We start from the raw sequence: 16,757 nt of genomic DNA, 5'->3' as shown, positions 1-16,757 counted from the left end.
AACAAAAGTTTAGCACTTCTCGCTCACAAGAGAGCAATCCCACTCACAATTCTCTCACCAAACGTCAACGCGCGTGGAATTCTCTCTCTCTCACCCTTCTCTCTCCCGGCAGTCATTATGTCATTCGCAAACGTCAATATCACAAAAGTTCGCAACAACAACAATCAGTACATTTTCATCCCAGTTTGTACAAAACATCAGTAAAACTGTGCCACCCCCGGGGAAGCGTCGGGAACTGCAATGTTACTGCGGAAAATCAACCACCACTAACCAAGAGAGAGAAAAGAGGAAAATCGCCGAAAAATTTCCTCACCGCTGGCAATGTTTTGCGGTGCGGCAGCCAAGCTCAACTCTTTGGCAGGTGTTTTGCGACTTAGAAGCGGCCCCGTTGACAACGTCAACAAGTTTTCCGAGTGGAAAAGTGCTCGTTCCAGTAACAGTGGTAGTAACGCAACAGGAGCTGGCGGAGGAAAGCGGAAAAAGGGAATTTTCCAGCATCAGCAGCGGTCGTCGTCAGCTAATTGTTGTCATCAGTTGCGGTGGTTCGATCAATATTTGCCACTGCAGCAGAAGCAGCGACAACTGGGACAAAGAGTGATAGTCAGTCACGGCGAACAAGTTTGGTAAGTTTTTTTCTTTCGGCTTGAGAAAAATCCCCCTTTCATCTTGCGAAGACCTTGGTTGATGGTTCAATATTGATAGGAAAGTGGATTTGTAGTTGAATTGTTTGTATAGATAAAGCAAACTGTTGTTTTGTTATGTAAGCAAATAAGAAATGCGGCAAATTAGCACAGGCAAGCAAGAATGTGTAGATAAAAATCTAGAGAGGCAAATAAATTGAATTTAGTGGCAAAAAGCTACCTTCACAAAAACATGTACCGTCAACTGGGGTGAATTGGGACACATGGGGCGAATTGGGACAGCAGTTTTTACCATGTTAGAGCACAATATTTTGATTTTTCTGGTTGGTTTCGGATAGAACAGACTCAGACCAACAAAATGTGTACATCCATTTCCAAATTTAAAACCTTTAAGTACTCTAAACACTGCTGTCCCTATTCAGACTGTAGTCCCGATTCACCCCAGATGACGGTACTGTTTATCTCGAATGTTTCCCTAATTTGGATAAACAAGTTCAACCATAAGAATTAATTATTCATTAAAAGATCAGAAGCCAGCTTTTAACAATTGATGAATAATTCAAATTTTCAAATTTTGTCGTTTCATGAAATTCAAGCAAATAGAAATTTTATCTGTCTAGGACATCTTGAGACCGGGCAACGTAGCCTAGTGGTAACGCTTTCGCTTCCGTAAGCGGTAGATCGAGGTTCGAATTCCGGCAAAAATTTATATTCAATTTAAAAGATACTACAGCAAAGGAAATCCATGGCGCATAGGACCTTTTGCAAAAGTTCTCTAGAAATGATCAAAAAATTATCAGTTTAAGGGTTAATGACTGTCAATTATGATTCTTGGCACAGTGCCCAGAAATACGGTTATGCCCCGGTTTTGCAAGCCTCGGTTTGCTCTGCCGCTTATAATTCGTAATTTGTCTTATATTTTTAAAATGCAATATTTTTCGAAAAAATACTCAAAATTTTAGTTAATGCAATGTGATATAATGAATGGGAATTTTACATACACACACAATTTCCGAAAATACTAGCAAAAATCACAAAACATTTTTGAAAACATGCAAAAAACAGTTCTCTACGATATGGGTATCAAATGATCGGGAATTTTTCATACTTTTCGGAGATAAGTTTTTTTGAAAATACTCCAAAAATTCCCAGATCTGATTATTTTTAAAAAATACTCAAAATTTTGGTTTTAACAATATGGGTATCTAATGATCAGGATTTTGGCATAACTTTAGAAAGTTTCAATATATTTTTTTGAAGGTATTCAAAATTTTCCCAAAAACTACGTATTTAACAAAAAATATACTTAAATTTTGTTTTTTTTTTTCACAATATTGGTATTAAATGATCGGGAGTTTTTCATAAAAAAATAGTTTTATACAATATGGGTATCGAATTATTGGGAATTTTTGATACATTTCAATAGAAATGATATTTTTTCAAAACTTGAAATTTTAACAATATTTTGAGTGTTCTGAAAAAAATATTATAACTTTCGGATGTAATGAAAAAAATCCAACCATTTCATACAAACAAACACTCAAATTTTCAGATTTTTTTCAAAAAAAAAAAGCATTAGGAAAAGTCATATTTTTAGTATTTTTTTTAAACACGGCATGGTGTCGATCCAAATCCCAAAATAAAATTCCCTGACTTTTCCCTGACCTCTCCAGACCACTAAATTTTTTTTTATTTTCTATTTTTTACTAACATATTGTTTGGAGCGCTTTTAGGGTTTTATGTATTTTCCTTTTTGAATATTGGAAATTTAAGATATTGAAAAATTTCAATGACTTTTTTATTTTATTTTTAAAACAATGGATTCTGCAAAAACTTAAAAACTTTTTTTTATTTTGTCAATCATTTTTTTCTTATCGAACATCCAAAATGAGCAACCATAAAAATGTACTTATCTATCTTATCTGGTGATGTCATTTTAAATGTTGCCCTTTACCAAAAAATCTAGAGTTTTTTTGAATAGGTCTTATAAATATATGAAACACAGTAGCTTATAGGACCTTTTCAAATAAAAACTCTAGAAATAATTAATAATTAAAATTGTTGCAAATTTCTAATTGTGATTAGTTAATTTCACTTCATTTCCTAAAGAAAATTTAAAGTTAAGAGTTTTCCAAAAACAAATCAATTGAAAATTTGAATTAAAGTAAGAAGTCAACTTGCAAAAATATGTAATTTTGCAGAACCTTAAGAAAGATAAAAAAAAATGAAAAACTAAGAAAAATATACAATTAAATGTGAATTTTTCAAGTACATTTTACGGTTTTAAAAAAGATCTAGGTCTTTTTCAACAATGTTTGTATTTAAAGTAAACGGTTTTCTGGATATTTGAAGAAAACATCTTCTTAAATAATTTAACAAAAAGATATTTTTGCCATAAAATTTAAAAAAAAAAGTAATAAAAAGCCTAAAGACGATCATTCACACGATCAATACATTTTATAAAATCCATCCCAAAACCCAATCCGCGAAAAGTCCACGTCATTTGAAGAAAAATAATTTTGCAACAAACATACAAAAGAGTGTCATCATAAATTAAATTTTGTAATCTCAGAACGCAGAATCTTGAAACGCTGAAAATGTATTTTTGTTAGGATTAGATAAACTAGAGGGAAAATCGAAAACAAACATTCTGGCAAAACAAAAATTCAAAAATTTCAACATTTAGAAATCAAGATCAAAAAACTGAATCAAACCTAAAAAAAGAAAAATAATAAAATTTAAACATTGTAATAAATCCTCGATCTTGAGATTTTAAGATACAGTTCATACTCGATGATCTAACCAAAGCGTCACTTAGAAAAATCGAAGCAAATTTTCCTACATCTTCTTCTCAAAATTTCTCTAACCGAAAAAAAATTCCAAAAATACTTCAAATTTTATCAGGGTTTCTGTAATCTAAGATGGTTACAAAAATGGCAGCATTCAAGAAACTAAGAATTTAAGAATTTAATAATTTAATAATTTAAGAATTAAGGAATTTAAGAATTTAAGAATTTAAGAATTTAAGAATTTAAGAATTTAAGAATTTAAGAATTTAAGAATTTAAGAATTTAAGAATTTAAGAATTTAAGAATTTAAGAATTTAAGAATTTAAGAATTTAAGAATTTAAGAATTTAAGAATTTAAGAATTTAAGAATTTAAGAATTTAAGAATTTAAGAATTTAAGAATTTAAGAATTTAAGAATTTAAGAATTTAAAAATTTAAGAATTTAAGAATTTAAGAATTTAAGAATTTAAGAATTTAAGAATTTAAGAATTTAAGAATCTAAGAATTTAAGAATTTAAGAATTTAAGAATTTAAAAATTTAAGAATTTAAGAATTTAAGAATTTAAGAAAATATTTTTTTTTGTTCTTTTATTTGTTTTTTTTTATTTTTTTTTTGTATATTGATATTTTTGATTTTTTTTCAGATTTTTTGAATTTTTTATGTAAAAATTTGGGATCTTTTTTAATTATGATTTTTTTTTGGTTTTTTCATACTATTTTTCCTAATTTCTGAATAATTCAATTTTGAATGTTGGAGCTGTAATTTTTTAATGTCTTGAGTTTTTATTTTTCTTCAAGAATGTTTAAATTTAAACAAATATTTCTACTGCTTGAATCCCATCTAAAATTCAAAGACGGAGGCCAGCTTCTATTACGTCATATTAAGCTCATATTTGGGATATAAGCACAGTACATCCACTAGAACATGTCCCAATAATAATTGTTGTTACATTCTAATGTCTGTATCTTCAGGAAAAGTTTAAAATATGATTAAGATTCACAAGATTAAAATAGAATGTATCCAGTATAAAAGAACACTAAATAAGGGTAAAAAACATTACTCAAAACAAAACTTACATATTCAGAGTCAGTATGTTTAAAAATAAGTTGAGTGTAGTAATACATTTATTTAGGAAATTCTCAACAACACATTTAAAAAAAATATCTCTTCATAATCTTCATCTTCATCTTTCGACGTTTCTTATTGAGAAAACACAAACAAAAAATTTCGGAAGAACTTTAAATTAATAAGAAATTGAAGGTTGTGCACTCAACGAAAAAAAAACATATTATCCTGATTCATGATAATATTTTTCTTTATAAGTTGAAAGTAATTTTATCTCTCAATCATTGTTTTAATAAAAATTGCTAAAGCGCGAAATCCGCGCCGTCCTGTTTATTCCATAAATTTTTGTTTTATTTCTTTAATTCTTAATTTTAATTCTTTAATTTTTAATTCCATTTCACCATCACTATTTTGCTTACATTTTAGATTACACAAAATTTGATTACTTTGGATCATTTTTAAATCATAGTTCAGTAACTGTTTAATTTTGAGTAAAATAAAAATTTAGATAACGAATACTAAAGTAAAATTTTGGAAAATTTTCATACCTTACAATTTTTTTAGAATTTAAGAATTAACAAAATTAAGAAACCAACAATTCCAAAATATCACAATTTCAGAAATTTCAAAATTTAGAATCTTTGAGCTTTAGAATTTTAGATTTTTTTTCAAATATTCAAATGTTCGAATTTTTTAACTTTTGAATGTATGATTTTCTCTGTGGTCCCTATATATGCTGAGCAAACGTCCGATTTTAGAACAAATTTCTGAGGATGGTAGGGCAACTGCCTCATATTGTCCCACCCTATGAGCGCTAGTAATTTGTAATTTTCAGTTGAACGCAAATCCAAAGCAAATCCAAATTATTTAATTTTTAAACCTAAACATATTGCAAACAATCAACGCGCGAAGAAATGCCAAATGCAACTTTTCGTTGCTGTTCCTTTTCTTCGTGACCCTTTTCTTAAGCATTTTTTATATGGAGTTTTGCGTTCCTTCCGGACTGACCAGTATAAAAAATTAAATATTATCAATGTTGCAAAGTTTGGCCTGGAAGACATTCAAATACATCATCAAGGGTGAATTTTCAAAAAGAAATGAAATTTTATAGTAATATTTTTAAGATCATCGAAATTCCCTGACCCAGCTTAAAATTCCCTGACTTTCCCTGACTTTTCCAGGTCAAATAAAATTCCCTGACAATTCCAGGTTTTCCGGGACCATCCATAAACCACGTGGACACTTTAGGGGGGGGGGGGGGTATGGCGATTGTCCACGCTCCATACAAAAAAGTTTTTTTTTGTATGGACAGTTGTCCACGAGAGGGGGGGGGGGGGTTGAGATTTCTAAAAAAGTGTCCACGTGGTTTGTGGATGGTCCCTCCCTGACTTTTCCAGAAATCGACACCATGGACACGTAGTTTGTGAAAATTTTGAGTATTGCGGAAAAAATGATACCATCGACACGTATGAAAAATTCCGATCATTCGATGCCCAGACTGTAAAAAAAACTGTAATTTTTCAGTATTTTTTCGAAAATACGTAGTTTTGTAATTTCTTTTAGTATTTTGGAAAAATGTGTCATAACTATTGAAATGTATGAATAATTCTCGTCATTTAATACCCATTAGGGTGGCTCGACATGATCGATTTTTCAGAACAGGCATTTTCCGGTCACATTTGGGCCCCCAAACAACCCCCCAAAATTGGGAGCGATTGGGTTTGACCCGGCTTTCCGCAAAGCGATTCAAATTTGTATGGAAATTTGTATGGGAAAACCCCCTTTTTTACATTTTAATTTTTATCATTTTCATTTTTCACTCAATTTAAAAACTAACACCGCAGAAGTATAGCCCTGAATGTCCTCTAAAACTTTCCCGAAGAAAGTATGGTCCTATCTTGCTTCTGAAAAAAGATACAGAGTTTTTAAAAGAGGCATTTCAAAATAAGTACTGAAAATAATATTTCTTGCCAACACTGCCAGTACTTCGGTAGATATTTCGAAATCTTATTTTTAAACGTAATAAGGAAGCAACCTAGCAAAATGGTGTCTTAAGAAAAGTTGTTGTATATGAATGTGGCTTTTATTTAAAATTATTGACATGCAGGGTGACACACCTACAGGGTGTCAACCAAGCCCTAACTTCTACTGGTGACCTTTTAAAGCGTTGGTGTCTTAGGAAAAGTTGTTAAGCTACTTATTCCAAGAAATTTTAACATGGTTGGAAGACAGGGTGCCACATATACTGGTTGTCAACTCATTCCTCGTTTCTATTTAAGACCTTTTTGATCACTGTAAAGTGGGCGAAAAAGAGCACAAATCGCAAATTAGGCCTGCCACGCAAACGGAACAATAAATGGGATATCGATTGCGCATAATTAAAAACAGTTTCCGATCTTGCAAATTTAATTTTACATAAAAAATTGGGCCAAAAAAATTTAAGCACAAGATTTCTTTTTTTTACAAAAATCACTGTCTAAAAAAATTATAACTCGTCGGAAAAATGCTGGTCCAAAATTCTGAATAACTTCAAAATATGGGGTTTTGTCACCCAAAACATTTAAAAAATCAAAGATTAAAAAATTCAGATTTTGGGAAACAGATTTTTTTGTGAAAAGAAATTTAATTAAAAAATCTTCAAAAAACTCCGTGTTTCTATTTTTTCTGAATAGTCTTCATCAATAGCTACAACTTTGCCCAAGATACCAAATCAGTAAAAAAAATTCTTGAAAAGTTACAGATTTTTTATTTTTCGTACCATTTTTGTATGAACAGGGAAGGTCTCCACAAAGTTTGAGCCAAATCGGCCGATTTTGTAGAGATTGCTCCAATGTCCTGAACATTTTTACAGAAAAATTTCCATTATTCAACTTCCTTTTATTTTATAGAGCAATTTACAGAAAAAATACAACTTATCAGAAAGTTGCCAAACTAGCATTTTAACTTTTTTACCGTGTTTTTAATCATGTGTCATCGATTCCCCAGAAAATTTCATGTGAAAAAATGACTTTTGACGAATTTTTGTTAAGCCTCCTTTTGCGTGGCAGGCCTAATTTGCGATTTGTACCCTTTTTCGCCCACTTTACAGTGATCAAAAAGGTCTTAAATAGAAGCTAGAAATGGGTTGACACCCTGTAGATGTGGCACCCTGTCTTCCAACCATGTTAAAATTTCTTGGAATAAGTTGCTTAACAACTTTTCCTAAGACACCAACGCTTTAAAAGGTCACCAGTAGAAGTTAGGGCTTGGTGGACACCCTGTACGTGTGTCACCCTGCACGTCAATAATTTTAAATAAAAGCCACATTCATATACAACAACTTTTCTTAAGACACCATTTTGCTAGGTTGCTTCCTTATTACGTTTAAAAATAAGATTTCGAAATATCTACCGAAGTACTGGCAGTGTTGGCAAGAAATATTATTTTCAGTACTTATTTTGAAATGCCTCTTTTAAAAACTCTGTATCTTTTTTCAGAAGCAAGATAGGACCATACTTTCTTCGGGAAAGTTTTAGAGGACATTTAGGGCTATACTTCTACGGTGTTAGTTTTTAGATTTGAGTGAAAAACGAAAATGATAAAAATTAAAATGTAAAAAAGGGGGTTTTCCCATACAAATTTCCATACAAATTTGAATCGCTTTGCGGAAAGCCGGGTCAAACCCAATCGTTCCCAAATTTTGGGGGGTTGTTTGGGGGCCCAAATGGGATCGGGAAATACCTGTTCTGATTGAATTAGTCTATTTTGAAATTTTCCCATACAACTTCAAGCCACCCTAATACCCATATAGTAAAAAACTAAAATTTAAAGGATTTTTCAAAAATACGTAGCACTGTGAAAAAAATTAATATTTTCAAAAAAATGTGTTTATACTCTCGAAATGTAGCTCATAGAAACATTTTTAAAATACAAACATTCAATATTACGCCCTTTTGAAATGTTAGCATTGATTTAAAAAAATTAAAAATATTGTTTTGGGAAAGATCGAAAAAATTCACGAATGTTTCATATTTTAACATTGAAAATCTGGTCCGATTTTACTTTACTTGCTGTGATATCGACATCAGATAATGGTGGGTTGTTTGGGTGAGACTTAGAAAACATCAATTTTCCTGTTTTTAAAACTTTAAATGGCAATATCTCAGAGTCGTATCAATAAAGTTCAAAAATGTAGAGAATTTTCTTAGCTTATTTTTTTTTCGAAAGTTGGCAAACATGTGCACTAATTGAAAAAAATGAACAAATGCGACTATTTTCAAAAAAGTTACCTAAAAAAATGGCTGTAACTTAAAAACGGTGTATTTTATAAAAATTTCACTGAAGTATTTTTTGATTGCAAATTCAATTTTACATCGAAAAATGAAGTTGACAATTTTTGCGACCAATATTTCGATTTTTTGAAAAAAAAATCAATGCTGATTTAAAAATTCATAACTCAGTCAAAGATTTTTTGCACATTCTGGAAATTCCTGAAAAGTTGGCATTTGATGTCCGCTGAAACATACAAAAAAATTGTGTTTTTTGGAAAAATAAAGTTTGGTTTTCAGTGTAGTCCTTATCCATACCTACAAGTTTGCCAAAGACACCAAATCGATCAAAAAATTCCTTCAAAAGATACAGATTTTTGAATTTTCATACATCATTTTTGTATGGACAGCTGCCAAATTTGTATGGAAAATTATATGGACAAACTAATGATGCAAAATGGCTTCTTTGGGCATACCGGAGGCACCAAAAATCCGGATTAAAAAAGTTCAAGATGGTATGTCAGAGACATAACCGAAAGACATAGGACCAAACAATTTTAATGAGATTGTTGATGTTTTTGGATTGCTAGTGAAATTTAGAATAAGATTATTTTGTTTTGTTTCATAGATTTGTCGGCAAAATTGTCATAAATGTTCCCCCAAGGTGAACCTTCCATGAGGGCTCCGGCCACTCCAGGTCGTGGCCACTACTGTCGAAATGGCCATTTTCATGTTCATTATCAAAAACCACGAATTTTGATACCCATATTGCTAAAACTCGTATGGTTCTGTAAAAGGCCCTCCGGGCCTCGGGGGAGCCTGCTTCGAGGGCACCGACCACTCAAGTTTGTGGCCACTACTGTCGAAATTGCCATTTTCATGTTCAGTATCAGAAACCATGAATTTTGATACCCATATTGCCAAAACTCGTATGTTTCTTTAAAAGGGGGACCCCGGGGGAACCTGCTTCGAGGGCACCGGCCACTCCAGTTTTTGGCCACCACTGTCGAAATTTCAGGACATTTTCATGTTCAGTATCAAAAACCATGAATGTTGATACCAATATTGCCAAAACTCGTATTGTTCTGTAGAAGGCCCTCCGGGCCCCGGGGGAACCTGCTTTGAGATCACCGGCCACTCCAGGTTGTGGCCACTACTGTCGAAATTGCCATTTTCAAAAACCATGAATTTTGATACCCATATTGCCAAAACACGTATGGTTCTGTAAAAGGCCCTCCGGGCCCCGGGGGAACCTGCTTCGAGGGCACCGGCCACTCCAGTTTTTGGCCACCACTGTCGAAATGGCCATTTTCATGTTCAGTATCAGAAACCTCGAATTTTGATACCCATATTGCCACAACTCGTATGGTTCTGTAAAAGTCCCCCCGGGCCCCGGGGGAACCTGCTTTGAGAGCACCGGCCACTCCAGTTTTTGGCTACTACTGTCGAAATGGCAATTTTCATGTTCAGTATCAAAAAAAATGAATTTTGATACCCATATTGCCACAACTCGTATGGTTCTAGAAATGTCCCCCCAAGCCCCGGGGGAACCTGCTTCGAGGGCACTGGCCACTCCAGTTTTTGGCCACCTCTGTCGAAATGGCCATTTTCATGTTCAGTATCAAAAACCACGAATTTTGATACCCATATTGAAAAAACACGTATGGTTCTGTAAAAGGCCCTCCGAGCCCCGGGGGAACCTGCTTCGAGGGCACTGGCCACTACAGTTTTTGGCCACCACTGTCGAAATGGCCATTTTCATGTTCAGTATCAAAAACCACGAATTTTGATACCCATATTGCCAAAACACGTATGGTTCTGTAAAAGGCCCTCCGGGCCCCGGGGGAACCTGTTTCGAGGGCACCGACCACTCCAGTTTGTGGCCACCACTGTCGAAATGGCCATTTTCATGTTCAGTATCAGAAAAAATGAATTTTGACACCCATATTGCCACAACTCGTATGGTTCTGTAAAAGCCCCCCCGGGCCCCGGGGGAACCTGCTTTGAGAGCACCGGCCACTCCAGGTTTTGGCTACTACTGTCGAAATGGCCATTTTCATGTTCAGTATCAAAAACCACGAATTTTGATACCCATATTGCCACAACTCGTATGGTTCTGGAAATGTCCCCCCAGACCCCGGGGAACCTGCTTCGAGGGCACCGAACACTCCAGTTTTTGGCCACCACTGTCGAAATGGCCATTTTACATGAGAACCGCCACATCATGATGGCTTCCACCGGTCCGCTTGGTGCGCCTTTGTAAGAATTTCCTCCTTCTGCTGCTGGTGGTTCTTCCTTCTGATTGCTGGTCCTCCTCTGCTGCTGCTGCTGCTCCGCGCCGGCCTGACGTGCACAGTTCGAGTGCTCGTTCCAAAGTGACTTGCTTTTGCGAAATTTTCTGCTTATATAACGGCACAGCCGGAGAACGGCACAAAAGGGGCGCGGCCTCGAATGCATACGCTCGCTCTGATTGGTCATCTGCCCGATTTGAACTGAAAAATTACTCATTTTGTTTGCATGTTTTAAGCGCTTTAACTATGTTTAGTCAAAGTTATTATGTAATAAAACGATAGCTTAAGTCTTCCCCTTTCGACTGGTGATTGAATCTTCTGGATTAATCGATTGGGGGAAAAGATATAAGCGTTTGAAATATGTCAATTTTTTTCGCACGCTTGTGACGGTTTGGATCGAATTTCTGAACTGGCCCCCCAATATAGTAAGTAGAGACATAGTCCTATGTCAAAATACAAAAATTAAAATTAAAAAAGAGATCGATTTTGTAGAGAATTGCTCCTAAGCTCTGTTATGCATCCCCCATATGCGATGCTAAACGGAGGCATGACTGTAGTAAATTCTAATATAAAATAATTACCATACGTAAAATGCTTCTTCGAACAACATGTAGAAACCCATTTATTGATTGATACATTCTGAATCAAGATTTTAATGATTTTTTTAAAATAAACATAGCCAGAAGAAGGATGAGAATCGCTGGTCTCAACAAATCTAGATAACAAATAGTCAAATAACAAATATTTAACTTTGCAGCTAAATTTTCTACAGTGAATCAATGTTTCGAAATGTATTTTTTTTACTTGTCGACGTGCCAACCGAGCCAATATGTCATGAAAAGAATTAAATCGATCATACTTTTTCTAACACAATTTTATTTCCAGTTCCATCTCCACCCACTCAACCATGGCCACCGGCAACGACGGCGCGGGACCATCCGGAACGAGCACGCCCCCCAAACACACGAACCGGCTGATCAACGAAAAGTCGCCGTACCTGTTGCAGCACGCCCACAACCCCGTCGATTGGTACCCGTGGGGCGAGGAGGCCATCGCTCGGGCACGGGCTGAAAACAAGTTGATATTTCTGTCGGTGGGTTACAGTACGTGCCACTGGTGCCACGTGATGGAGAAGGAGTCGTTTGAGAGTGAGGAGGTGGCGGAGATTATGAACGAGAACTTTGTGAACGTGAAGGTCGATCGGGAGGAACGGCCGGACATTGACAAGCTGTACATGACGTTTATATTGTTGATAAATGGGTCCGGGGGTTGGCCGATGTCGGTTTGGTTGACGCCGGATTTGGCGCCGATTACCGGGGGGACGTACTTTCCGCCGAAGGATCGCTGGGGGATGCCGGGTTTTACGACGATTTTGCTAAAGTTGAAGATCAAGTGGGCGACGGATGGGGAGGATTTGAAGGAGACGGGGCGGTCGATCATTCAGGCGATTCAGAAGAATGTGGAGGAGAAGCATAAGGAGGAGCCGGAGCTGCCGTTGACGGTGGAGGAGAAGTTCCGGCAGGCGATCATGATTTATAGGCGGAACTTTGATCCGGTTTGGGGTGGATCGATGGGAGCGCCAAAGTTCCCGGAGGTGTCCAAGTTGAATTTGATATTTCACTTGCACTTGCTGGATCCGGCTAGCAAGCTGTTGGGGGTGGTGCTGAACACGCTGGACAAGATGGCTGCTGGAGGTATTCACGATCATGTGTTTGGAGGGTTTGCGAGGTATTCGGTTGATAAGAAGTGGCACGTGCCTCACTTTGAGAAGATGCTGTACGATCAGGGCCAGCTGTTGATGGCGTACGCGAACGGGTACAAAGCGACGAGGAAGCCGTTGTATTTGGAGGTTGCGGACTCGATCTTCAAGTACATCTGCAAGGATCTGCGACACCCTGCGGGAGGGTTTTATAGCGGGGAAGATGCGGATTCGTTGCCAGCTTGGGACAGCAAGGATAAGATTGAGGGAGCGTTCTACGCGTGGACTTTTTCGGAGATCAAGGACTTGTTTAATGCTAATTTGGAAAAGTTTGGTGACCTTGGTAAGCTCGACCCGGTTGAGGTGTTCACCGAACACTACGACGTCCAACCGACGGGCAACGTAGAACCTAGCAGCGATCCCCACGGGCATCTGCTCGGGAAGAACATCCTGATCGTTTATGGTTCGCTTCGCGAAACTGCGTTGAAGCTCGATACCAGCGAAGAGGTGGTAACGAAGATCCTGAAGGTCGGAAACGAGCTTCTGCACGAAGTTCGGGACAAACGTCCGCGACCTCACCTGGACACGAAGATCATTTGCGCGTGGAACGGGCTGATCCTGTCCGGGTTGGCCGAGCTGTCCCGCGTGAAGGACGCTCCCAACAGGGCAGAGTATCTGGAGGTCGCCGCCAAGCTGGTTGCCTTCATCCGGGAGAACCTGTTTGATGCTAAGGCGGGCAAGCTGCTGCGCTCCTGCTACGGCGACGACAGCGACAAGGCCAAGTCTTTGTAGGTTATCACTTCAAGCTTCTCAGAGGTCATTCAAACTGAAGTCTTGAATCACTTTCAGGGAAGTCCCGATCTACGGCTTCATCGACGACTACGCCTTTCTTATCAAGGGCCTGATCGACTACTACCGGGCCTCGCTGGACACAAGTGCACTTAGGTGGGCCCGCGAGCTGCAGGAGATCCAGGACCGACTGTTCTGGGACGACACCAGCGGGGCCTACTTCTACTCGGAGGCCAACTCGGCGAATGTGGTGGTGCGGCTCAAGGAGGGTAGGTCTGCGCAGCGGAGTCTTGCTGACAAACCTTGACTTTGCGATTTTTTGCAGATCACGACGGAGCCGAACCTTGCGGAAACAGCGTCGCGGCGCACAACCTGCTGCTGCTGGGCGATTACTTCGCCGAGGGGGCGTTCCACGAAAGGGCACGGAAGCTGCTGGACTACTTCTCGAACGTGGCTCCGTTTGGGTACGTTCTGCCCAAGATGATGTCCGCCGCGCTGATGGAGGAGCACGGTCGAGATATGTTTATTGTAATTGGTAGGTACAACTCTTTTCTTTTAAGAAACCCCAAGATCTATGACTCCCTTGTACTTCAGGCCCAGAAGGAGACCAAACCAACGCCCTGGTGGACGCCGTACGGAACTTCTACAACCCAGGACTCGTCGTCGTCCATCTAGACCCGACCAAACCAAGCGAACACCTGGCCGGCAAGAAGCTGGACAACTTCAAGATGATCCAGGACGCCCCCACGGCGTACATCTGCCACGACAAGGTTTGCCAGCTCCCCCTCACAGATCCGGACCGGCTCGCGGAAGAAATCAAGCCGAAGCACCTCTTCGACTACACCGAGTACGAGAACTGATTTTTCGAGGCCTAAGGTTCTGTCAGCGAAGGGGATAAAGCGATCTAGCGAATATGTGTAGTAGGTAACGTTATCTGTTATACAGTATATCTCATTCAGGAACTGGTGGCCGCTAAAAGGAAAGGTTGAATGATTTTGGAACGGAGAATCACACTTGTTTGGACATCTCATTCGAATCGTTATAGGAATTCACAGAGTTATGTGTCATGTTTGTCTTTGCCAATTTGTCATAACATATTCAGTGGTAATTGTAATCGTTTAGAACACAAACATATTCTAAAACAAATCAAACTAGCACACCGAATCAAATAAATATCACACACACAGTTTATCATCGTTGAGCATCATAACACTAACACTAAGAATGCAATTTTAATCAAACATTTAAAAGCATTAAAGTCACTTTTTGAATATATTTAAAAAAACAGTAACTCAAACACACACACACTCACACACTTAGAAGATCAAAATGAAAAGAAAATGTTAGAAGCGCACGAAAAAACGAATAATTTTAATCAACTGATATTACGAAAACTTCTAGGAAATGAAAACCAACTGAAAAAATCTAACTAAATTGAGCAACCAGCAGAAGCAGCGGAAACAGCAACAACAACAACATGTGATCTAGTGATTAATAAGGCAAGCTCTAAATCTAATAAAAACTTAACAATGGTGCCAATATTTGGTCATTACAGAAGCAAACTCGATTTGAAAAACAAAAAAAAAGCCAGAAGAAGGATTTTGAGTAGGTGTTACGGCCGGTCGGATAGGGGCGTCGAGAATTGAGCGGATGGAGAGAGAGAGAGAGTAATCTATTGCAACTATATTACCAGTTTTACTACCATTTGTCAGTCAAATAAATACAATTTTATCGATTATCGAAAAAGTTACCATTACGAAGTTTGTCATTTTGGTGTAAAAGAAAAGACCAGCGAGGGATGAATCATTAGCAAAACTGAGAGAGAAAATATAGATAGCGAGAAACACTTTCGTAGAATTGGTAAGATGCCTCATCAACCCATTTAGATGTGTTGAGTGGGTTGCTGCATTGACTTTCTCTAATTTATGATAATAAGCTCTGATGTGGGATACTGAGCTCAATTTGCATTCCATCCACATTGACTATTTTTTATTCTTGATTTTATGTTGTTCTTTTGCTCTTCATATCATCTGTCTCTTTTATAACCTTACAAGGGATTTTTCATTTCTTCTGCTGAATTGCTTTTTCACTCATTACCAGTCTTTGTGAGGGTTTACTGAGCTCGATTTGCTATCCATCCGCATTGACCTTTTCTCATGTATGTTATTAGTAGTTAAAATTTGTTTTTTTTTATAATTTGCTCAATGCAAAATATCAAACGACGCATTTTTGTGTCTAGTTTTTCATTTAATCAGTTTTTGTATAAATACTATTTTTTATAAAATACCGTATTTTTTTAAGTATTAAAATTTTGCATAGCTTTCAATATGCGTATCAAACGACGCAAAATTTTGAAAAAAGTTAATTAATTCAGTGTATACAGTGTATACTATGTAATTAATTAATTCTCACGAAATAACTTTTTAAATTCCTATTTTTTATTATTTGTCAAGTGATTATCAAACGACGCAAAATTTTGTGGACCTTTACAAAAGATTAGAGTTGTTTCTACTAAAAACTCAAATTTTTCACTAAACACCGTGTTTTCTAAAAACTCAAATTTTCATAATTTGCAATATGGGTAGGGTACGTTATCCATTAGTGGACCCCTTTCCTATAGTGGACCCTCTGAAGGGTTTTTGATGAAAAATTCAATAAAATCACAATTTGAAGCGAGTTGTTGTCTACAAATCTTTTTTTTGGCATGTTCAGCATCATTTAAAACAATTTTGGCTGATATTAAAGTGTTCTTTCAGCCAAAATAAGTGTTTTGAGTTCGACATCTGAAATTAGCAATGGCCACTAGCATTTTCACAACAAAACTGCATTTATATTTTATGATTGAATTAACTATCCAATCATTTTTTGACTGATTGTTCAACTTCAGCAAGTTGAAATAATGTAAGTTTAAGGAACTTTACTAAAATAAAGCGAAGAACTGCTAATTTTCTAGCAAAAATTAGGGGGTCCAATATAGGACAACCAAAATCCAAACTTTTCCAAAAGTGGACCCCTGTTAATTTAACTTACAAAAATAAAGAAAACTTTGTATTTAAGCTAAAGTTTGTCTTAAACATACAAGAAATGCTTGTTTTAATCAACCTAAACGCATATTTTTTTCAATAATGAGTATAAATATAGCTGTTTTCATGTTAAAAGTACCAAATTTGCTGAAGCCGAAAGAATGTATAATTAATCAAAACTATAGTTAATGGTACTTAACTGAAGCATCATA

At 36.7% G+C, this 16,757-nt stretch overlaps 1 protein-coding gene across 1 annotated transcript; it reads left to right on the top strand.

Annotated features, from left to right (window-relative positions):
* Nucleotides 1-133: 133 nt before the first annotated feature.
* On the top strand, nucleotides 134-15,278 carry LOC120432435 (spermatogenesis-associated protein 20). Its single transcript, XM_039597653.2, has 5 exons — nucleotides 134-623; nucleotides 11,920-13,521; nucleotides 13,583-13,791; nucleotides 13,848-14,057; nucleotides 14,117-15,278. The coding sequence occupies exons 1-5, from the start codon at nucleotides 322-324 to the stop codon at nucleotides 14,380-14,382; spliced, it is 2,589 nt and encodes an 862-aa protein (XP_039453587.1). The 5' UTR covers nucleotides 134-321; the 3' UTR covers nucleotides 14,383-15,278.
* The last annotated feature ends 1,479 nt before the right edge of the window (nucleotides 15,279-16,757 follow it).

The sequence above is a fragment of the Culex pipiens genome, chromosome 2 (genome assembly GCF_016801865.2).
Source record: "Culex pipiens pallens isolate TS chromosome 2, TS_CPP_V2, whole genome shotgun sequence".
NCBI lineage: Eukaryota > Metazoa > Arthropoda > Insecta > Diptera > Culicidae > Culex > Culex pipiens.
This window is presented reverse-complemented; position numbering and strand designations above follow the sequence as displayed.

What these genes read in the sequence shown, in the direction of transcription:
- LOC120432435 (XM_039597653.2), top strand. Translation starts at nt 322, where the DNA reads ATGTTTTGCGGTGCGGCAGCCAAGCTCAACTCTTTGGCAGGTGTTTTG. An exon ending in AGTCACGGCGAACAAGTTTG is followed by an intron (nt 624 to 11,919) that starts GTAAGTTTTTTT and finishes TTTTATTTCCAG; the next exon opens with TTCCATCTCCACCCACTCAA. An exon ending in AGCGACAAGGCCAAGTCTTT is followed by an intron (nt 13,522 to 13,582) that starts GTAGGTTATCAC and finishes AATCACTTTCAG; the next exon opens with GGAAGTCCCGATCTACGGCT.